Below are 24424 nucleotides of genomic sequence, written 5' to 3' on the forward strand. Positions count from 1 at the left end.
AGTAATCCACTAATCCTTAATTAACAACCAATATCTTGTCACAAAGCTCTGATCCTTCCTTGGGCCTGTCCCATCAGCCCATCCTCAGATGTGACCATGTCTCTTTCTGTGAAGTCTTCCTGCAGTGCCTTCATTTCCTCGCCTTAGGGCGTTACCCTTCCTTAGCAAACTGCCCTAGAGTATTACCCTTCCTTAGCAATTTGACTTCTGCTTCTCTAGGTTTGTTCAACAGACATGACTGGGTCCTTTTATTTTGCAGGCCCTCTGGGGGCTCTGTGGTGGGCACTGACAGTAGCCATGAGTAAAACAGACCACAACCCTGTTTTCACAACCATTATTTTAGGGAAACGATAACAGATAATAGACAAGCTAAACAGTATACAGTGTATATAAGAGCTATAAGAAAAACTAGAGTGATGACGAGGGGTGCTTCTCTGCTCAGGCTTGGCGAGTGCCTCTCTGAGCAGGTGACATTGGAGAGGTGCTAAGTGAAGTATGGGATGGGCTGTGAAGGAGTCGGAAGAGCCCTCCAGGTAAAGCAGATGGAACCGAAGGGGCCCAGCTATAGGTGCTCAGGTGACTCTCAGTGATCCTGGTTCCAGATTCCAAATGACAAACAAGCCAATTACAAATGTGCCTGTTGCATCTGTAATACACTCTATGTAGTCAATACCCAACCTGGTAGAGCTCCTGTAATAAAGTACCACAAACAGCAGCCTAAACAACAAGAGTTTATTCCACTCAGTTCTGGAGGCCAGAGTCTGAGACTGAGGCATCAGCAGGCTGGGTCCTTGTAGGTCGTACAGGTCCTTCCCAGTCCTTACTTCAGTTGACATCTGCTGCCTTTAATTCACTTCTCTCTTCCTCTTTGGAAGCCTTCTTCTCTCTAATGTTTAGGTCACTGCTCTGTCTTTCCTGCTAATGTTATAGCTTCCCTATAGCTTCCCCCTTCCTGGATCCTGCATTGGCTTCTCTTCCTGTGGTCTGGGGATTTTGCCACTGGTTTAGTTTTGTCGTTTTATTTTTTTTGAAATGGAGTCTTACTGTGTCACCCGGGCTGAAATGTAGTGGCGCGATCTTGGCTCACTGCAACCTCCGCCTCCTAGGTTCCAACAATTCTCCTGCCTCAGCCTCCTGAGTAGCTGGGACTACAGGTGTGCACTGCCATGCCTGGCTACTTTTTGTGTTTTTAGTAGATACGGGATTTCACTGTTTGCTAGGCTGGTCTCAAACTCCTGACCTCAGGTGATCTGCCTGCCTTGGCATCCCGAAGTGCTGGGATTACAGGCGTGAGCCACACACCCTGCCTGGTTTACCTTTTGTTTGTTCGTTTGTTACTAAATGTTTCTGCACTCCCTGAGAATTCTCATATACCTCTCAATTTCAACAACAATAGGTCTTAAACCCAGATGTCATTCACAAACTTTTTATTAGAAAAGTAACACATGCTTGGTGTAAACATATAGTACAAAGTGGAAAGTGAAAACTCCTTCTCAGCTGTCTTCTGAGAGAGCCATTTACAATAGTCTGATGAGCAACCATCAAGACTTTTAAAAATACAATAGATTGTTATATAATCCATCCATCTGTCCATCCATCCATCCATCCATCCATCCGTCCGTCTGTCCATCCATCCATCCATCCATCCATCCATCCATCCATCCATCCATCCATCCATCCATCCAAGGGAGTATCAGAGCTTTGTGAACATATATTGGTTGCTAATTATGGACAAATGGATTTCTTGTATATGCTGATCTGGATGGTATTTATATCAGTAATGTGAATGAAGACCTATGCGATTTTCATGTTGCATTTGTAATACATTGTTACGTAGTATTTTAAATGCCTAGTCTGTTAGAGCTGCTGTAATAAAGTATCACAAACAGAGAAGCTTAAACAACAGAAATTTATTATCCCTCAGTTCTGGAGGCCAGAAGTGTGAGATTAAGATACCAGCAGGCTGGGTCTTTCTGAGGGCTGTGGGGAATCTGTTCGTGCTTCTCTTTGGTGTCTGGTGGAATGTCATCTTGCTGACACATTTTGACATTCCTTGACCTGTCGATGCCTCTCCCACACCATTGCCTTTATGTCTACGTGGCGTCTTCCCTGTGTCTCTGTGCATCTTTCTCCATGTCCCATGTTTCCCTGTGAAAGAACACAAGTCATGTTAGATTAGTAACGACCTCATCTTAACTAATTACATTTTCAGTAACCGTATATCCAAATAATGTCACAATCTGAAGTACTGGGGCCTAGGACTACCACATATAAAGTCTTGGAGGAAACAATTCAATCCATAACACCATATCTATTGAAACTAGAACCATGATATAAATATTTTTCTGTGATATTCTTTTTTCATTTATCATGGATAAATTTCCACACTGATTTGTGTAGATCTATTGATTGGGGCATAATATCCCATAGTGTCCTTTACCATAATTTATTTAGTCAAATAATGCATTTTGGGATAACTGTTCTTTTCCACTATTACAAACAACTCTGCAAAAAGCACATTTTTATATATAGTTTTATGCATGTGTATAAATGTTATATATAGTTTATGCATTTGATTTTGAGATAGATATCTGTAAGTGGCATTAATCAGTCAAAACTTTTATGCACTTTATGTGTTAGGTGTAGCCATACATGTGGCTGTGTATTAGGTATAGCCTATGTGTTAGGTATAGCCACATTTTGTTTTTTTTTTTTTTTTTGAGACGGAGTCTCGCTCTGTCGCCCAGGCTGGAGTGCAGTGGCTGGATCTCAGCTCACTGCAAGCTCCGCCTCCCGGGTTTACGCCATTCTCCTGCCTCAGCCTCCCGAGTAGCTGGGACTACAGGCGCCCGCCACCTCGCCCGGCTAGTTTTTTTATTTTTTAGTAGAGACGGGGTTTCACCGTGTTAGCCAGGATGGCCTCGATCTCCTGACCTCGTGATCCGCCCGTCTCGGCCTCCCAAAGTGCTGGGATTACAGGCTTGAGCCACCGCGCCCGACCCCCACATTTTGTTTTTTCTTGAACTTTAGGTCCTCATGTCTGGCTGCATATTGTGTGCTGCCTGTCTCAATATTGCTCAAGATCACACATGCTGAACCTTTGCAACATTGGTTTAATTATCATACCCCACCTCCCACCCCTGTTCTTTGACCTGCGCCTGCCCTCTTCCTCCTGCCTCGTTGAATGGTGAGGCTTTCCAGGAGGCTGCCAAGTGAGTAAACGGAGGACGGTCCTAAAGCTCTGCTTTCAGTTCCCTCTACCGCTCATCGTTACACCAGAGGGAACTTTTTAAAATGCAAATTTGAAAATATTGACCGTTTGTTCAAAAACTTTCAAAAGTTCTTCTCTGTAGTCAGAGTGACATCTTAGCTTGGCACACAAGGCTGTCCCTGATACTGCCCTCTCTCCTACCACACCTTGCACTCCATTTTGAGTCATGTTGAATAAGTTTTGTTTTGCTGTTTTAGAGATGCGGACTTGCTATGTTGCTCAGGCTGAATTTGAACTCCTCGGTTTGTCTACAGCCATACCACCCAGAGCCCCCAATCTCATCTGAACTCCTGGGTTCAAGCAATCCTCCTGTCTCAGATGCCCAAGTAGCTGGGACTATAGGTGGACATCACTGTGCCCAGCTATGAATTAGTTTTGAAACATCTTGGTGGTTCTTTTAATCTTCCTTATCCTTGCATACTCTTTTCCTTTTGCCTGGAGGGTTACCCCCACTTCCCACTTTCTACCATCCATGTAAGAAGCTCCTACTTATTTTTTAATTGCTGTGATCCTCATTTTGTCCATGTAAAAGTAGGGATAAAAATAACATTCCCATCTTGAGGTTGTGATCATTCAATGAGATAACCCTATTTGAAGTCATCATCCATTCAAGCACACAATAAATACTCAAAAAATGTTCAATCTTCTTCCTCAGTTTCCTGCCTTCCTTCCTTCCTCTCTCTCTCCCTCTCCCTTTCTCTCTCTCTCCCCCTCTCCCTTTCTTTCTTTCTCTCTCTTTCTTTCTTGCCCTTCTTTTTTTAAGATGGGGTTTTTTCTCTGTGGCTCAGGCTGGAGTGCAGTGGTAGGATCATAGCTCACCGTAGCCTTGAACTCCTGGGCTCAAGCAATCTTCCTGCCTCAGCCTTCTGAGTAGCTCGGACTACAGGTGTGTACCACCATGCCTGGGTAATGTTTAAAATGTTTAAAAATTTTTTTGTAGGGCTATGTTGCCCAGGCTTGTCTCAAACTCCTGGCCTCAAGTGGTCCTCCCACCTTGGCCTCCCAAAGCACTGGGATTCAGTTTTCATTATGAGACATTTTTGTGACATAGGCAGGTAGTTAATAAATAAAAATCCCCAACAAATTAACTTAATACAGTACACGGCAAGATATCTAGCTTGGTAAATGTAGAGTTCAGTTAGGTGGATTGGCTCAAATCAAGATGTTATGTCAATCACATTCCTCTCATCCAAGGATTGGTTGGTGGGACGTGGTTGTTTGATTCTTTAAACACTTTATTATGTGTTCAGTGTAACCATTGCTTAATAGTTACCAGCATTTTCACAATTTGGGTATGACATGTTCTTAACAAAACTACACTGTCTGTTGCCACTTCTATTACTACTACTACTGTGTAGTGCTCCCCAGACATCTGTTGAATAATCCATTCTACTCCTTTTTGGAAATAGTGGTAAAGCCTGCATAACTTTACCTACATAACTTTAAAAATATTTTCTCTTTTCCTCTTTGAAGACCATCCCCATTCTGCTGGAATGTCCCTGGCCTTTGCCAGGAATCCTACACATCCCTTCTGCATGGTCATTAACAACAACCCTCTGACAGAATTCTTACCTGGGGTGAGAGCTTAGTAGAAGCCACTCCAAACTTGCTTTTTTTTGTCTGTCTCTCTTGGGCTTCATTTCCCCATTAGTCCTGCTTACTGTGTCTTTTCTATTTGATTCTTCCTTAATTGGGAAGCTAGAAACCAGTGGGTGGATAATCGCTTTTTCCTGCTGGTCATCTGCTCACACTTTGCTGTCTGAATAAACTTTTTCTGTATTTCTATTTTTCCTGCCTCTTAGACACCAAAGAGCTTAAAAAACATGCCATTACCAAGGACTGTGGCAGGAAGGAGGCTACTCCTGGCTTTGTGGAAGGGCTGGAGTATGAGGCTTTCTGTGTACTAGACTACCCTCTGAGCATCTGTGCTCCTAGGAATTACACCACTAGTGATTTTAGAGCTCTTATGCTCTTCCTGGGTGATAGAATGGGCTTAATTTGACTCAAGAATAGTACATCAAAACTCTTAATTCCATTGAGATTAATGCATTTCTGGGGTTTTATGCTCTAAGAGGCCCTTTGCTGTGCAGAAGGAAGAGAGAGGTGGACAGAAAGGGCAGTGGGGAGACGATGAGACTAAAACGTGGAAAGTCCAGATCTGGATCCCTCCTTACCACACACCTGCTCTGTGGCCTTGAGAGAAACATGTAATCTTTATAAGCCTTAGATTTCTAATCTGTAAAATGTATGTAATAGTTTTAGCTGCACTCCTTCCTTGCCAGGTTGATATAATAATCAAATAAGACTGGTCTCTGGGTCAGGCACAGTGGTTCACGCCTGTAATCCCAGCACTTTGGGAGGCCAAGGTGGGTGGATTGTCTGAGCCCAGGAGTTTAAGACTGCAGTGAGTTGTGCACTCGGCCTGGGTGACAGAGCAAGAGCCTTTTTCTTTTATTTATTTGTTTTTGAGACAGAGTCTCACTCTGTCACCCAGGCTGAAGTGCATTGGCAATCTCGGCTCACTGCAACCTCTGCCTCCCGGGTTCAAGCAATTCTCCTGCCTCAGCCTCCCCGAGTTGGGATTACAGGTGCCCACCACCCTGACTAATTTTTATATTTTTAGTGGAGACGGGGTTTCACCATGTTGGCCAGGCTGGTCTTGAACTCCTGACCTCGTGATCCACCCTCCCAAAGTGCTGGGCCTCCCAAAGTGCTGGGATTACAGGCATAAGCCACTGCACCTGGCCTTATTTATTTATTTAGGCAGGGTCTCACTCTGTCGCCCAGGCTAGAGTGTGGCAGCCCAATCATGGCTCACTGCAGCCTTGACTTCCTGAACTCAAGTGATCCTCCCACTTCTCCAATGTGGTTGAGGGCTGGTGAAAGGGGCATTTGGGGGAGCAGGAAGGTGGGAGGTGGCAATTGCTAAGGGCCCCACAGTGTTCCTGTCCCAGCCCTAGCTACGGCTTAGAAGGTCACAATGGACGTTCACCTGTTGTCTTTGATGTTTAAATCCGCACCAACTTCCCATGAGGAGGATTTTTTTTTCCTGTCTGTCTTCAAAACAAAACAAAAGCAAAACAAAAACAAAAACAAACAAACAAAAAAAAAAACAGGTGTCTGCAGTGTTACGGCCACTATTAGTCAAGGATAACCACTGGGATGTGTTTCTGGAAGGAGTGGTGCCGAGGAGCAGTCCTGGCTGGAGGAAAGCTGTGTGAGAAGCAGGAGGAGTATGGTGTAACCGGCTCAGTTTGCCTTGGCTCTCTTTCTGTCGGAGTGATCCCGCAAAACGTCTGCTGAGGCATCATTTGTGTCTCCTGTGGCAGCCACAGACAGCAGGCCATGCTCTCTCCAGATCATATCCGAGATGCTGGCTTCTGCTCTCTGAGCTAAAGGCTGCAGCTGCTGAGAGAGGACAGGGCACTGGGTCGAAGCAGCTGCACAGTGTTGGGGAAGAGCTGGGCACTGAGGACTCTTCTCCCCGTCCTTCTACAGGTTGGTGAATTCTGGCCTTACGTCAGTCTGTTGTTCAGCTTTGTCCTCGGTACTCAGCACTAATCAGAATCTCACGCACCTTTACCTGCGAGGCAACACTCTCGGAGACAAGGGGATCAAGCTACTCTGTGAGGGACTCTTGCACCCCGACTGCAAGCTTCAGGTGTTGGAGTAAGTCCTTCCGCTTATTACAGCGATGAGAACACATGGTGGCCAAGGGTGGAGGGAAGTTTAGGCAGAGTGGCCACAAGATAATCTGTATCTTAGAAGTGAGGTGTCTTCTTAGAGTTTGCCTTGTTACAGGATTGTGGGACTGGGAGGAGTCCTTCTAGATGATAGAAAGGTAGGAACTTGAGTCCTTTCCATCACAGTTTTCTGTACCACAAAACAAGGGCGCAGTATGACACTTATATTTAATGGAAATGTAGGGAAGGGCACAGAATTTGGTAAATCAGTGAACAAACCACTGTTACTAATTTGATCTGTGCAGTGCAGTGGATTTGAAAGATATGCTCCTATCTGAAAAGGAGAGAGAAGAATAATTACTGGCATACAAGGCTGCTTCAAGCTAGTTAGTCCTGTGCTCTCTTTTTTTTTTTTTTTGTACCTGAAAGAAGACAGACTAAGATGCTAAGATCTTGGGGAGCCGGGGGGATGGTTAAGGGGACATTTTCTTTAAATCACCCCCTTTTTGCAGATTAGACAACTGCAGCCTCACGTCACACTGCTGCTGGGATCTTTCCACACTTCTGACCTCCAGCCAGAGCCTGCGAAAGCTGAGCCTAGGCAACAATGACCTGGGCGACCTGGGGGTCATGATGTTCTGTGAAGTGCTGAAACAGCAGAGCTGCCTCCTGCAGAACCTGGGGTGAGTGTGCTCTGCAGAGATGCCTGTGGCGGGACTCTGAGTTCTCAGGAAATGTTGACTGTTATCAAAATCCAGGATGACTCTGGCTTCATTTGCAGCCACTCAGGATTAGGTTGGGCCTGGGTCAGTTGTGTGGATTTTTAAAAATAGAGAATATGGGGCTTAAACTACACATTCCACTTCACTGAGACCATTAGAACAACCAAGGTTAAGCTGGATTTCATCCATATTCCCTAAAGAAACACAAGTCCTAATGCGATCATGGCCAAGGAGGATTGTGTTCTACACAAGGAACCGTACTTTGTAAAACTCGTCTATGGTTCCTTCGAATTGGAAGGGTCTTTACATAGTGGAGACCTTGTTGTTTTGTTTCTGAGGATTTCTAAATGGGAAAAGAGTGCTCCAGGAACAGCAAGATTGGAAATTACACGAAATTCAACAGTGTGTCGGGACATTGCCAACCCACCTCTGTGATACCACTGAGGTAGTCGTCTCCTTTCTAGTAAGAGCTTCTTGGCGAATCCCACGGTTCTGTCAGCCGTGATGATCGCACTTTTCCCTGAAGACGTTTTCACTGCTTGGCTTTAAGGCCAACATATTCTCCTGGGTTTTCTCCTATTTCATCAGCTCTTTCTACTCAGTCTCCTTTCTGACCTTTTCTTCATCGTCCTGACCCCTATGTGTTGAATCCTCAGAGCTCAGTCGCTGGGCTAATTTTTCTTCCCTACACTTTCTCCCTCATTTAAATTACCTGGTCTTCTGGATTCATGATATATGTGCTGTGGCCTCCAGATTATACATCCGTAAATTCTGTGTCTGCATGCTTGTCTGATCTTTCTTCTTGGAGGTTTAATAAACCTCTCAAACGTCACATCCAGATCCACACCCATGCCATTCTCTTCTACCTGAAACCTGATTCTTCCCCATCTCAGTCAATGGTCACTTCCTCCAAGTTGCTCAGGCCAAAACATTTCTGGTTCTGTCGTCACTGTCTCTTTTTTCTTATAACCACGTCCAGTGTGTCAGCACATCCTGTGAGCTCTGCCTTCCCAGCTTGGCCACTCCCTGACCACTTCTGGCCAGCTTCATGGCTTCTTCCCTGGCTCAAGCCACCATCACCTGGTGTCTGGATTGTCATGGTGGCATTCTGACATACCACCCTGCATCTGTTATTCTGATTTTAGCAGACAAGGGATTCAGCTAAAATGTAACTCAGATCATATCACTCTTGCCAACATCGTCTGGTGACTTCTTATCACTTTCATCATCAGAGCAACAAACTCATGGTAGATTCCATGCCCCACATAATCCAGCCTCTCCTGCTTCCGAAGATTCCGCTTCTTCCAACCCTTGCTTATTCTACCCCAGTACAGTGGTCTCCTTGCTGTTTTGCAAGAACACTGTCATCTCTGGATTTTTGCACTTGCTTTTCTTCCTGCCTAGAACTCTCGCCCCTTCAGTATCCACATGCATTATTCTCTGTACATTCTTAAATTCTCTCTTAAAGGTCTTCCTCTCTGTGAGGCTGTCTTTGACTATTCTACTGAAAATAGAAGCAAGCGCTTTTTTCTTCTCTTCTCATTCTCCTCTGCAGTGAAGCACATCTTATGTACTATGTTGTTTTCTTGTTTATTTATTATCTATCTCTGCTCCCAAAATATAAATTCCTTTAGTCCAGGGACTTCTGTCCATATTAATGATCTCAAGGCTGAGAACCTGTTGGAATGCAGGTTTGAATAAACACAAGTTTGAATCAGCCTTGCATCCTTGTGCCGACGTAATTGAGCACGTTTGCTGCAGGACAAGCCAACATTCCCAGAGCTAAGAGAGATGGGGGAAGAAAAGAAGGATTGGTCAGGTCAAAGCTGGCGACACTGCTACATGTAGAGTCACTGACCTAGCCCTGAGGGACATTCAGGACCCAGGCTGAGGGACAGGCTCAAAATAGATTGAAGAATCCATGAATGCAATCAACCTGTTTTCTCAGGCTGCGATAACAAGCTGTTCTAGACTGTGTGACTCAAACACGGAGATTTATTTTCTCACAATACTGGAGACTGGAAAGTCCAAAATCAAGTCTCTGATGAATTTGGTTGCTGGCGAGAGTCCTCTTCCTGACTTGCAGATGGCTACCTTCTTGCTGTGTGATTGCATGGAGTGAGGGGAGGCAAGAGAGAGAAGACAGGGGAGAAAGAGCAAACTCTCTGGTATCTCTCCTGTAAGGGCACTCACCCCATCCTGAGGGCCCCACCCTCACCACTTCATCTAACTCTACCTACCTCCCAAGGGCCTCACCTTTAAGTACCATCACATTAGGGGTTCGGGCTTCATCATGGGAATTTTTAAGGAAGACAAGCATTCAGTATATAACACCACCAACTGAGATGGTTAGAAATGGTGCAGGACAAATGGGCGGATTTATTAGTTAAGTTGCAAGGGAAACTTTATTAAAGAGGAGGAACAACTTAAATCAAAGAAAATGTGAGAGGCATCCTGGGCAAATGCAATGTGTGGAATTGGTTGGATTCATGACTAAATGAACATAAGGTAAAAAAATTTACAAGACAGTTAAGGAAGTGTAAATGCTGACTGGACATACAGTGATACTAAGAAATTATTGTTAAACAGTTTTGGTGTGACAGTGATATTGTAATTATATTTTAGTGGCACAAAGTGAATTATTGACAGATGCATTAAATGCAATATTTAAAATAATCCATGGGTGGGAGGAGTGGCTGGGCAATAGAAGAAACAAGTTGACATGACCTGTTTAATAATCGAACTTGGGTAATGGACACAGGGGGTTCATGATACTATTTTCTATACTTTTATGTATGCTTAAAAAGTTCCCAACTAGATAGTTAAAAATATAACAGGAAGCACATTGGGCACTTAGAGCTTTTTTTCCCCCACATTTTTATTGGGAGCTGTGGGAGGGGCCTCCTCTGTCATTGGGGGTGCTCACCGTTTCTTCAGCCGCTCCAGGCTGGGGCCCTGGGGTCTGGGGGTGGCTGGGCACGTCAGGCTGTTCCCATCATCGCGGACGGGCACTGGGTAGTTGTAGGGCGTGGCCTTGTTGATGGTGACGGAGTACTTGGTGTAGGGGCTGAACGGGGCAGAATTACAGCCAGGCTCCCGATGACGAAGGACACGACGAGCACCGGCTCCTCGGCCCGGGCATCCTTGCAGAAGGCGCGGAGTCTGGCGGCCATCTTGGTCTCGGCGGCGGCGCGGCGGCGAGGACGCGGAGCCCTCTGGGAGTTGTGGTCCCCCGGTTTTTGTTTGTTTGTTTTTTTTTTTAACATTTTAGACGTGTGTGGAGTTTAGGGAAATGGAGAGATGAGACTTCTAAGGTTAACGACTCTGAGAGAGTTATCTGAAGTGGGCAACCCAGGCTTTCTGTTTGCTTTTACAGGTTGTCTGAAATGTATTTCAATTATGAGACCAAAAGGGCGTTAGAAACGCTTCAAGAAGAAAAGCCGGAGCTGACCATCATCTTTGAGCCTTCGTGGTAGGGGTGGAAGCAGGGCTGCCAGACGCCAGCGTTCTCGGGGCCCTCCAGCTGGGGGTCCTCAGGTGAAGTGAGCTGTGATCCATCCAGGCCAAGAGCGCAGCGCTGGGGTCGTTCCGGTGGAGTGTCGGAGAAGAGCGCTTGCCCACCATGCCTTCGTGTGGAGAGCTGGGGCATCTCCTTTGCGCCCGGGTGAGGAAGACACCAGGGCAATGACAGCATCGGATGTTGTTCTCATCACAGCGCCTTAGTTAGAGGATGCTCCTCTTGGTGACCTCATGTAATTAGCTCGTTCAATAAAGCACTTTCTTTGTCTTTATTTTCTCTTCTCACTGTCTAACTTTCTTTTTCCTATCATTTTTTTCTTCTTTGTTCTGTTTACTTTTGCTCATGTCATCATTTCTGCTATCTTTCTATTAACTGACCATAACACAGAACTAGTTGACTATATATTATGTTAAAATTTTATGGCAGCTATTTATTTATTTAAAATTTTTGTAATACTGTTGTTTTCTAATAAGAATTATTCATGCTTTTTGTAGTTAGTTGAAAATTCAGGAATATGTAAAACTTTTTTTTGTATGTATTTAATTAAATTGTTTCCTTTTCTTAATTTTAAAAAAGAGTATCCAGACATTTTTAAAATTATTTCTCTAAAGCACTAAAGGTAAATTAAATTGCTTGGTGCATTTTAAAAGTCACTTTGGCAAATGGTTCTGTTGTAGATAATTTTTAAAAAATTACCTCACTCTAACTGTAATGAGTGGAATTTCATCTTTGCTAGGATAGACTGAAAATCGTGGAGTGAAAGGTTTGAGGGTATCAGAGCCTGACTCCTAACTAGAAGTATTATGTAGAAGATGCATCTTGCTTTCAGTTGATAACAGCTTATTTTGGATTTATCCTATCCGAGGAACAGTTCATCTGTCATACTTCACAGAGCATTAAGTTTTAAGGAAATATTTACTAATTGCTTCTCAACACATGGACAACTCTTAAACCGCATGGAATTGCTCAGGATGGAAATACTACTTCCTCTATACAATTAGCCATCAAAGTAGCCTCACTTTGCTACTCAAAGTGTGGTCTATGAACTGTCAATATAGGAGTTTGTATAAGAATGTAAAACAATCACATTATTAAACATGCCTTTTAGATGAGCTGACATTTAAAAAAACCCTTAAGACTGTTTTTATAAGGGAAACAGTGTGAGATTTACATTCTATTGCAAACTCTGTCTTGTTAGCATTTCTGAGCAGCACCAACTGGAGATTGGGTTTCTGCATCTTGGTGAACTATTACCAACTGCCTTCCTGCTACAAACACTTTGATACCTGTATAAATAATGTAATCAGAAACACATAGCTGAGCTTGAAAGAGAGAAAGATAACTTTTGGGCATTAGGACTTTAAAACTGGCCAGGTTGCTGAGAATGCCATTATTTCATTCCTTTTTATGACTGAATAGTGTTTTTCCATGGTATATATCTCACATTTTCTTTTTCTTTTTTTTTTTTTTTTTTGAGATGGAGTCTCACTGTGTCGCCCAGTCTGGAGTGCAGTGGCGTGACCTCAGCTCACTGCAACCTCCGCCTTCCGGGTTCAAGTAATTCTCTGCCTCAGCCTCCTGAGTAGCTGGGATTACAGGCGTGTGCCACCATGCCCAGCTAATTTTTGTATTTTTAGTAGAGACGGGGGTTTCACCATCTTGGCCAGGCTGGTCTTGAACTCCTGACCTCATGATTCACCCGCCTTGGCCTCCCAAAGTGCTGAGATTATAGGCATGAGCCACTGCGCCCGGCCTGTCTCACATTTTCTATATTCACTAGTTGACTGATGGGCATTTGGGCTAGTTCCGTATTTTTCCAATTGCAAATTGTGCTGCTATAAACACGCATGAGCAAGTAACTTTTTCATATAATGACTTATTTTCCTCTGGGTAGATACCCAGTAGTGGCATTGCTGGATCAAATGGTAGATCTACTTTTAGTTCTTTAAGGAATCTTCACACTGTTTTCCGTAGTGGTTGTACTAGTTTTTGTACTAGTTTACATTTCATGGAAAAACTTTCTGTAGAAGAAAATGTGAACTACAGAGAAAAAAAAATCCAAAATCACAGGAAAGAGATAGCAATCTACTTAATTCCTGGACTTGTTTGAAAAAGTCATGTAAAATTTGTGGAGATTTACGTATATGGAGAAAAACACATATTCATTATAAGTAAAATAAGATTGTATTTCAGCTTCCTCTTGTGTATACTTAGGAGTAATAGAAAAGAGACAAGTGGGGAGAGAATAAAAGAAATACAGGAAGAGGAAAAGAGAAAAGAATCAGGAAATTGGAAGTTAAATAATTCCACACATACTTATTGAAGTCTATTTAAACAATGCTTAAAAACATATGGCCTCTTAGAATTACACTTTTAAAATGAACTTTGTTGCTATGGGATTTGGGGCATTATGACAGGAAGTGAGATGTTTGAAGATAGGGTTGTTGAGCTCTCTGGGTATTAACTCCTTAAGTGAAAGATGCTCTGAGTGCACATTAGACTTGTGCAGTGTTCTTTAATTGATGGAGACGCTACATCTCACGTCCTCATCATCCACAGAGCCTCCAGATCCTGGCCAGGAGTCTTCTCAGAGCCTCCTTCACATCTTTATTTCTCAGGGTGTAGATGAAGGGATTGAGAGTGGGGGTGATTATGGAATAGAAGAGAGAAATAAATTTGCCCTGCTCTTGGGAGTAGCTGGAAGGGGGCTGAAGATACATGTAAATGGCAGGTAGGTAGAAGAGGGAGACGACCATCAGGTGGGAGGAACACGTACCAAAGGCCTTGTATCGTCCCTTGGAGGATTGGATCCTGAGCACTGTGCGGGCAATAAAGCCATAGGAGAGAAGGATGAGAGCCAGGGGCACCAACACGAAGAAGGCCACCAGCACAGCCAGTGTGGCATCATTCACAGCTGTGTCGGCACACGACAGCTTGATCATGGCCGGGACCTCGCAGAAAAAGTTGTTTAGCACCTGCCGCCCGCAGAACGGCAATTGCACAGTCAGGACCACCTGCACGAAGGAGTTGCCGAAGCCACTGAGCCAGGCCAGAGCCACGAGCTGCTGACAGAGAGCACGGTGCATGAGAACGGCGTAGTGCAGGGGCTCGCAGATGGCCACGTAGCGGTCCAGGGCCATGGCGGCCAGGAGGATGCACTCCGTGCATCCCAGCCAGTGGAAGACTGCATACTGCGCAGTGCAGCCTCCGTAGCTGATGGTCTTCTGGGAACTGCCCATGTTGACCAGCATCTGAGGGACCGTAGTGGTGCTGTAGCAGAGGTCCAGGAAGGACAGGTGGCTGAGGAAGGTGTACATGGGGACGTGGAGTTGAGGATCCAGCCGGGATGCCAGGATGATGGCGACATTCCCCAACATGGCCAGCACGTAGGACAGCAGGAGGACCACAAAGAGAGGGAGTTCCAGCCATGGCCTGTCAGACACACCCAGAAGGATGAAGGCTTTAGGGGAGTCCCCTGAGAAGCTCTGGTTGTCACTTTTCATGTTGCGGCATTTTCTGGCACCTGTGACAAATTGAGAAAATCGGAATGAATAATACCTGAGAAGAGGAACTGATCGCTTTCCTCCCTCTTGCATCCACTCTTCCTTCCCCAGGTGATGGCCTGTTTGATTCTCCTTACCTCTGTGGAGACGCTGGGATGTGGAGGGTTCAGAACAAAGAGCCCCAGCAGCAGCCTCTGTGTCTCTGCTCTCCTTCCTACTCAGTGGCCTCAACTAAAGCCATTTAATCTCGCTGAACTTCTGCATCTGTGAAATGGGGAGAAATACCTGCTTAAATTGCCAAGACTTGGGGACGATAGAGACATTAAGTATGTGAGAAGAATACCTCACGAATGACAGTTGTGTTCCAGCTAGAGTGAAGCCTGCCACAGCTCCCATCACCGTCAGAATGTTCGATTTCTGTCTACCTCCACATCGACAGGGAATTGTCCACTTTTTTAGGCTTTCCCATTTTGGGAGGTAGTGGTAGGAGGGAGGTGGGCGGTGACATAAAGCAAGCAGAAGGGCTTTGTGAGCAGCTGGGGGCTGTATTGATAGAACCACCCCCCATCACCTGCTCACGCTTGCATCCAGCTCCCCGATTCATGCTAATCTCTGCTTTCAAGACCTCTCACGCACAGGCAGCCCTGTCACTTGCACTGGTGGTAAAAGCAGCACAGTTCTAGGTCCTGTGAGTCTCTGGAGTGGAAGAGCCAAGTCACATGTTACTTCAGCCCCTGAATAGGTTATGGTAGCAAATGAGACCCCAGAGCATGGAATTTTGAGCACAGGGAGAAAGCTCTTGATTGGCGTGAGAAACGTAGTCCCTGGAACTGTCTACGGAAAGATCAGACTGCCCTCTACGGCTAGGTTTTATCTGATGGCTTGAGTGACGTTCCAATTTCCTGCACCATTTCTTTGCCAAGCAGCTGTCACCGCTCACTGATAGAAAACAGCCAATTTGATTTCTGAAACCATTGCTGTTAGGAAGCAACTGGGTTGCCACCTGCTGATTCATGGCTCCTTTCGACTGCACCCTTGGCTTCTCACCTCCTACACTTGCTCCAGCATTGCACACCTTCCAGTTCCTGATGGGGATGATATGCTCCATGATAGGATTGAAAAATATTATTAATAAACAATAATTAATAATTTATTAATAATAAATCCTGCAAGCAGACAATTTATGAAGGATTTTTATTCGTGATGTGGTACCTTATGCATAGACTGTAAAACTAACGGAGATCTGCTCAGCTTAGATGTTGCAACAGGTGTTCCCCACTGCCCCAGTTGATATTCTGAAGAACTCTACTGTTACTGGAAAACAACTCGAACTCCAGGGTTTCAGTGGAGGAATAAGTTCAAAATTTCCCTCCTGCTTCTCTAGTTTCAAAACTACACAAGGTTTGTTAGAAAGTTCCCAATATTCTTGTGAAACACTCAATTATTGTACTTCCTCCCAGATTCTATCAACAATACTTATGACACAAACTCCACAGAATGTGATCTTATCTCCAGTGAGCTCAAGATGCCAGCCAAAACAGTGAGCTGTGGCCGAGCAAAGTCAAGCTAGCACATGTTCAAGCCTAATTATTAAGAAGTAAAGGAATTATGACATTTCTCCTTCGGAGACTTCTGATTCCAGAGTTTCTTTTCAGAGCCTAATCTGGGAGAAAAGGTAGAAGTTGCAGGGATAGTGAAGAAAGAAATGAGAGAATGAAGGAAGCAAGAAAGATAGAGGGTCAATGTAGGCGGCAATTTCTAATAAAGACAAGCGATTTCCACTCACAACGAGCCAGGTACTGTAATAATAACTTGATGTTGCTTTAATATCTCAGCAAGGTCCATGTTTTCACCCCTAATTCACTGAGTGACTTGGGAGGATAGCTGGTCTACCTTAGTTACACGGCAGCAAATGGTAAAGCCAGGACTGAAAGCCAAACTCCTGCTCTTAACTACTATTCTCTCCAGGACTTTGCTTTAAAAAAAGAGCAGCTGGTGACATGGGGAGCAGCAAGGGCAGTCGCCTGAACGACTGAGACAAAAGAAGATGCTGGGAAGGGGAGATGAGGGAGAAGAAGGTCGCAGGAGAGAAAGGGGCTGGGATTACAGAGGAGAGGTTTTCTTGTAATTATAATCCACTGTACATGTGCACACTTAAGTACACACGTGCACACACCTGCATGCGTGTGTACACACACACAGTTTCTCAACAGCAAAGCTGGATACTGCCCAGCCCTGCCCCTCATGCCCTGGATCTGATGCCCTTCTATTCAGGCCTTTCCACTTGGAGCTTTCGTAGGTGTCTGGCCTCTGCGCTCCTTGACCTTCTTACATCTTCCCACTACCCAAGTACAGGTGCCCCCCATGGCACAGCCTTGCTTCCCTGGATGGACACAATCATTCCCACAAATGTCGCCGTCGCGTTCAAACAGAATCCCTCCAGGCTGTTTCTACATCTGCCAGTTCCTCACTGACCTCTAACCCCCTTTGTGACATTGTGAACTGAGGCATCCCAAATTTCACCTGGCAGCCATCCTCCCAGACTCAAAGCAGCTCCTTCACCTTAATTCTGGCTGACTTCCCTTCAGTCACTGTGACGCCAAGTACTGAGGTTCTTTCTAATCATGTTCTACTCCTCAGTCACTCTAGTTCAACACCAAAGTTAAATAATTCAACACCCATACAACGCTGTGATCCCACCCATACAATGTTGCATCGTTGCAGGCACGCACCGTCTGTATCCTCACCACTGCCATCCTGGGCAGAAACCCTCACCAGGACCCCTCTTGGAACTTGCTACCTGCCTCTCTGCAGGCAGCTTCAACCCCTCACTCACCCTCACACGAAGTCATCTTTCTGAGACTCAGGCCTTAAGAGCAAAGATACCTTTAGGTGTTTCAATTACCAAAAATATAAGAACCCATCGCTCAAGGAGCTACCTGCTGATTGTATCGGGTTCACACTGAATTCCTGCAGTTTCTTCTGAGACCCGTCATGTCCCTCTGCGTTGGCAGCCACCACATGGTATTTTAACAGCAGCACTTAGGCCATGGCTGCTGGCAGGCTAGTCTGTGAACCCGCGGGCTGTGATACACCCTTAGATCTATATCATTCCCTGGAGGCTATATAATCCTTATGATTAATATATCTATATTATCTATCTCTTATCCCTGGCATTTGCTGCTGAAATCTCTGCTGAAGCTTGACAGAATGCATTGTTAGCTATTCCACCACACAAGATCTAAAATCAAATTTACAGCAGTGTGTGGAATTCCTAGAAAGCAGCTTACGAGATGGGCAAACAGAATTTTATGGATCATAGATTTTATTGCTTATTAGTCCAAAGGGTGTCTTTCTTCAATCTAGAATGCAGCCTTCCATCCCACAACCGGGATAGCCTGGTCCAGGCCCTGTTCAGCTGCAGAGGCCATCACTGGGATTACACTCAAGAGAGTCTTGGGGACAAGGCTTAATGATAGCAATGTTTTCCTGATAAGTACAATCGAGACATTAGCTGGCACAGGGGCTTGAAAGCACAGAAGCCCAGCCTCAACTCCACCTCTTCATCTTTATTCTCAGTCTCACTCAGCAGCCTCTGCAATGTAGTTAGTGTCCCTGTGCATGCACAGTCCTTTCTCACCCTGTGCCAGGATCTGGGAAAGTGCACATCCTCCTGCTGGGAATAGCAGGAATGTCTTGGGAATCTTACCTCCTTCCCTTCCCTTCATGTCCCGCCTCTGGTTTCAGGACAGCCCAGTTTCTTTCCTTTAACTGTCCTCACTAATTTAACACTATTCATCGTCTTCTGTAGCTCCCACAGTACAAGGGGGTTTGAGGACCATGAATATCCCTATTGCCACAGTGGACCTGAGGTCTAATTTATCATAACACTTTAATTTGAAAGATTAAACACATTCCTAGCATTGAGAGGAGAAGGGAAGTAAGTCAGCATTGAATGGGCACCCACCAGCTCTCTGTCTGTGCACCAGGCACCGCATATGTGCCCTCCCATATCCCGTTTCAATAACTTGAAAACTCAGAGGTTCAGAAAGATTAAGAAGTTCACCTCGTTCAGGGACTGGGGTATGAGTCCATGGGGTAAGCTATTTAAACACCCAATGATGGTTCACACGGAGGGGAAGTTACTTTCTCGTAAGCCTCTGGATGTCATAATCTGTCACTCTCAAAAGTAACAAACACTTTCCCTTTAAAAAAATTTATTTTATATTTACTTAAAATAAATAGAGATGGGGTCTTGCTATTGCTCAGACTAGTCTCGAACTCCTAGACTCAAGTGATCCTCCCACCTTGACCTCCCAAAGTGCTGGGATTACAGGTGTGAGCCACCTTGCCTAGCCCAGTTTCCCTTTTGCATGCACGACTTTGTTAAACACCCTGTAAACCTGAAAAATGTTAAAGACCTCATCTCATGGAAAAATTTTAAATGTGCTGTATCATTTGATAATCATTTCCAATATGTTAATTTTTTACTTTTTAGGGAGATTGCAATTTCTTTTTTTTTTTTTAATTATACTTTAAGTTCTGGGATACATGTGCAGAAGGTGCAGGTTTGTTACACAGGTATACACGTGCCATGGTTGTTTGCTGAATCATCAACCCGTCATCTACATTAGGTATTTCTCCCAATGCTCTCCCTCCCCTAGACCCTACCCCCCAACAGACCCCGGTGTGTGATGTTCCCCTCCCTGTGTCCATGTGTTCTCATTGATCAGCTCCCACTTATGAGTAAGAACATGAACATGTCTTACATATTATGTCATTCACAGCATAAAGAATGCAATTAATTCACAAAAATGATATTGATTTTGTTAGCAAATCTAAAAGCCTCATCCCTCAAATAGCTCCTTATTCCGGAGGGTACGCAGAGTCCTCAGCCTCATCAGTTATTCCTTCTAGTGCTGGGGAGGAGGGGAAGAGGAGGAGAAGGAGCTGGGGCCCAGCAGTGATGACCTATGGGAGGGAGGATACGGCTGCACAGCCCTCAGCACAGGGCTCACGCAGGGTGGGCCCCTCTGCACATGCCTCCCCCCTACCACCGCCACACTTCTTCGCCTTTTTATGTGGTCTGACTTTTTCAGATTTTTCAATTTGAAGCTTGCTTTCTCGGGGACTGATACTATTCCGCTTTGCGTTCTCTTTTTCTCTCTTTCCATGGCCCTGCTCAGCTCAATACTGCCCTTGTGACTGCAATTCAGCATCCTCAAAAATAGGGGGAAGCAGAGGAAGGGGCTCAGGGTCCCCATACACTGTGTGCAACGTCCACTGTTCCGATGAGTGTCAGAGAGCATGCCTACCTACAGGCAGAGCATCCTGTTCTGCTCCCGGCTCTCTTTTCTAGATAAAACGACACAACACAATTTTACACTTGCTGCTGAATGCGTGGTCCTTGTTCATCGCCTCCTCCATCCTCCACCTCATGTGCCCGTGGTCTCCAGCAGAGACCAGTGTTAATACTGCCGCAGCCTGCACCTCCACTGCACTGTACAGATTTTAGCTTGACTAGAGTTGAGGATGAATCACTTACCTCCAGGGTACCTGGCTCCTACAGAAGACTCGGTTTAGGACTGAAGGCTATATTGCAGCCTGTACTGGTCTTAGTTGCGGAGGGATAATTAAGGATGGACTTGCTAGAAATGCTCTTCATATTCCAGGAAGACACAGTTCATTTCCTCTGATGGGCCACTGTGGCCTTGCCATTTGCTGGAACCCCACCCTCTGAGCAAGTCTGAGAGATTCTTCTCAGTCTAGGAGTCTGCTGTCCATTGCAACAGGCTTGCTGGGGAGACTCAGGCTTTTCTGGACTCTCCCTTGGCAGTGCGTGAGGTCCGTGGATCTGCCCTGACCTTGGTCTCCCAGAGTGCCTATAGACACCTTGACATGCTGGAGGTTACTTCCGAGGATAAAGCTTTCAGGCAATACACCATGCCCGTGTCACGTTCCCGGTTCATTTCAGAATTATCCCTCAGGTTTAACTTGATCTCATCCTCTCCACTGTTTTCTCTAAGGGCCCTGCGCGTTCTCCCCAGACTTGCTCTCCTCTGGCTGTGAAATTATCCCTAACCCTGATGTTTTATTTAATTAGTGTCTAAGGAGTTAGCTGATAATCGAGGTGGTGTTAGAGCTTGGAGTTCTTGCAATTAATGGGAAATCCCAGAAGACCAGAAAACCGGAGAAAACGGATCAATAATGGGGAATGAGAACTCTGTGTGTGTGTGTGTGTTTGTGTGTGTTGAACTCTTCAGGGTTGGTGCATGGTGGGGCGATTACTGTAACATCAGAGTGGAGTAGTAACTAGAGTGTGTGATTCAGTTAAAGCATGAGACCGAACTGGCTTCAGCACCAGGCTCGGTCCTCATGCTGTGTGTCTTTGAGCAGGTTACCTAACCTATCTGTGCCTCACTTGTGTCATCTAAAAAATACAAGAAACATTAGTATTGTTTTGCACAGTCTGTTACAAGGGTGGAATGAATTGGTACTTGTAAAGCACTCAGAACAATGAGTGGCACAGAGTAATACATGTTGAGGGGTTTTTGTTGTTCTTGTTGATATATTGTCTCAGCACCCTATTCTATTTTTCACATGGAGGGGATATAAAAGTTGTAAGAGAGCCCGCAAGAAGTAGAGCAAATTTTATTTTATTTACTTTTTTATTTTCTTATTTGTATAAATTTAAGGGCTACTGGTGCAATTTTGTTACACGGATATATTGTGCAGTGGTGAAATCTGGGCATTTAGTGTAACTATCACCCGAATAATGTACATTTTACCCCACGTAATTTCTCCTCCCTCACCCCCTGACACCCTCCTACCCTCCGTAGTCTCCAGGGTCTCTTACTCCATCCTCTGCATCCCTGTGGACACATCATTTCGCTCCTACTTGTAACTGAGAACATGTGGTATTTGACTTCCTGTTTCTCCGTGGTTTGGCCCAAGATAGTGGCCTCCAGTTCCATCCACATTGCAGCAAAGACATGACTTCATTTTTTTATGGCTGAATAGAATTCTTATAGTGCAAATTTTAATTCATGAGCAATAATTCATGTGATTAAATGCTGCTACAGGAACCACTGTGAATAGCAGCACCTTGGTGCAGTTACTCTCCCTCTCTAGGTTTTGACTTGATCATCTTTTCTCTCTAGCTTTAGATGTCTAAGTGGACACAGGGTGAGTCATGGCCGTGAGTCAGGGCTCTATTTTTACCTACTGGGGATGGAGGGAGGAGAGAGAATATGTACCAGAGGAAGATGGTGCGACTGTGCTTTGGCAATGAAGTGGGAGCTGTCCCTAATTCTAAGCATGCTCTGTTGTACTCTCTCCCACGGAGAGCCAGATGAGGCACCAGGGACGTCTTAGACACTGTCTTTTTTTCTTTTTTTTTGAGACAGAGTTTCGCTCTTGTCGCCCAGGCTGGAGTACAGTGGTGCAATCTCGGCTCACTGCAACCTCCACCTCCCAGGTTCAAGTGATTCTCCTGTCTCAGCCTCCCGAGTCTATGGGATTACAGGCACCTGCCACCACGTCCGGCTACTTTTTTTTGTTTTTAGTAGAGACAGGGTTTCAGCATGTTGGCTGGGCTGGTCTTGAATTCCTGGCCTCAGATGATCCGCCTGCCTTGGCCTCCCAAAGTGCTGGGATTACAGGCGTGAGCCACCGTGCCCGGCCTTAAACACTGTCTTGTTATCCAGCTGGGATAATTTCCAGAGGTGGAGAGGCTTACATATCTGTGCAGTTGGGGGAAGAAAGGTGGAATAGGCAGTTTTGTGCTGAGAAAACCGAGAGGCAATTGTAGTTGGAAACGCTCATGACTAAGACTGACACAGGGTCCCACTGGAATTGTGCTAATTGTCATCTTGATCATCTTTCTTCAAATATCTGTTCTCCCCCTCTTATTGTTGGCACCCCCTTTTACTCCATGCAGCAAGGTACTCTGTGATGTGATTATATTTTCCAGGCTTTCTAACAGATAGGGGAAGCTAATGAGATAAAATTACTGGGAAAGCTTGGAAAAATATTAGCCAATCCTCCTTTCTCTATTTTTGAGCATGGAACGTAGTCTTGATGGCTAGAGCCCTAGCAGCCATATTTGATCTTAAAGCTATCTTCTTTTTTTTTTTTGAGACGGAGTCTCGCTCTGTCGCCCAGGCTGGAGTGCAGTGGCCAGATCTCAGCTCACTGCAAGCTCTGCCTCCCAGGTTCATGCCATTCTCCTGCCTCAGCCTCCCGAGTAGCTGGGACTACAGGCGCCGCCACCTTGCCCGGCTAGTTTTTTGTATTTTTTAGTAGAGACGGGGTTTCACCGTGTTAGCCAGGATGGTCTCGATCTCCTGACCTCGTGATCCGCCCATCTCGGCCTCCCAAAGTGCTTAAAGCAATCTTAAAGAAGAAAGGCACATACTAAGAACGGTGGAACAGGCCAGCCACGGTGCCTCACACCTGTAATCCCAGCACTTTGGGAGGCTGAGGCGGGCGGATCACCTAAGGTTGGGAGTTTGAGACCGGCCTCACCAACATGAAGAAACCCTGTCTCTACTAAAAATACAAAAAATTAGCCAAGCGTGGTGGTGCATGCCTGTAACCCCAGCTACTTGGGAGCCTGAGGCAGGAGAATCGCTTGAACCTGGGAGGAAGGAAGGAAGGAAGGAAGGAAGGAAGGAAGGAAGGAAGGAAGGAAGGCAGGAAGGAAGGAAGGAAGGGAAAGAAAGAAAGAAAGGTGTATATCAATGTCACGGATTAACAACTGAAAAACAAACAAATGGATACATTTAATGGTCAAATAGATGATGATAAATACTTAATGCAGCTGCAGTCAGAGGAGATTGAAGATGAAGGCAGCCAGGAGTCAAAAACTGTTTTATAATTCCAGGCATTCTACAATGAGAAAAGAGAAGAGTTGCTCTGCTTGGTGTGAACTGGGGGGTTCCCTGCGGAGAGGGCGGGCGTGATGTGGATTGCCTGTATTTCTAGAATTGCATGTTATTTCAGCTGTGGTTAGGATTTGAGTGCACAAAAGAAAGAATCACACTAATATCCACAAGGAATATATTTAGGCTGATACTTATTTAACCTGAGTCCAATAGATGGAATTGGTGACAAATGGGCGTTTGCAGCCAAATGAACTGGATTCAAATCCCGGGCCTCACGTATTAAGCTTGGGACCTTAAATGAGTTGCATAAGTCTTCTGAGGCTCAGTTTCCTTTACTGGTACAATAGCAATAATAATTTATGACCATTGCTTTGATATAAGAATAACTGAAATAACATATGCAAATATATTAGTACAGTTCCCGGTACAAAACGTAGTAAGTGGCAGTTCACACTTTCCTTCTTGCTCTCTTTCCTTCCATTCACCCATCGACAAATATTTAAGACATTCTTTTTTTTGTTTGTTTTTGAAATGGAGTCTTGCTCTGTTTCCCAGGCTGGAGTGCAGTGGCGTGATCTCCGCTCACTGCAACCTCTGCCTCCCAGGTTCAAGCGATTCTCCTGCCTCAGCCTCCCAAGTAGCTAGGATTACAGGCACATGCCACTACGCCTGGCTAATTTCTGTATTTTTAGTAGAAATGGGGTTTCACCATGTTGGTCAGGTTGGATTTGAACCCCTGACCTCATGATCCGCCCTCCTTAGCCTCCCAAAGTGCTTACAGGTGTGAGCCACCGTGTCCGGCCAAGAAATTCTTATGATGTGCCATGTGCTATGACTAAT

At 45.1% G+C, this 24424-nt stretch overlaps 2 protein-coding genes and 1 pseudogene across 5 annotated transcripts in view; 1 reads left to right on the plus strand and 2 right to left on the minus strand.

The window, feature by feature from the left end:
* Window positions 1-11476, plus strand: part of NLRP3 (NLR family pyrin domain containing 3) — a 31655-nt gene extending 20179 nt beyond the window's left edge. For 3 of the 4 annotated variants that reach the window (XM_010387336.2, XM_030936884.1, XM_030936883.1), the window contains 3 exons: window positions 6770-6940; window positions 7467-7637; window positions 11053-11476. In XM_010387336.2, coding sequence (XP_010385638.1) covers window positions 6770-6940; window positions 7467-7637; window positions 11053-11152 — 442 coding nt within the window. In that variant the 3' untranslated portion in view covers window positions 11153-11476. The remainder of the gene's footprint in view (window positions 1-6769; window positions 6941-7466; window positions 7638-11052) is intronic. The other variant, XM_030936885.1, reaches the window with a different exon arrangement.
* LOC115899241 lies at window positions 1907-10849 on the minus strand (annotated as a pseudogene).
* A 2199-nt stretch (window positions 11477-13675) lies between the features above and the next one.
* On the minus strand, window positions 13676-14717 carry LOC104681130 (olfactory receptor 2B11). Its single transcript, XM_010387342.2, has one exon. The coding sequence runs from the start codon at window positions 14697-14699 to the stop codon at window positions 13746-13748; it is 954 nt and encodes a 317-aa protein (XP_010385644.2). The 5' UTR covers window positions 14700-14717; the 3' UTR covers window positions 13676-13745.
* Window positions 14718-24424: the final 9707 nt, after the last annotated feature.

The sequence above is a fragment of the Rhinopithecus roxellana genome, chromosome 8 (assembly GCF_007565055.1).
Source record: "Rhinopithecus roxellana isolate Shanxi Qingling chromosome 8, ASM756505v1, whole genome shotgun sequence".
NCBI lineage: Eukaryota > Metazoa > Chordata > Mammalia > Primates > Cercopithecidae > Rhinopithecus > Rhinopithecus roxellana.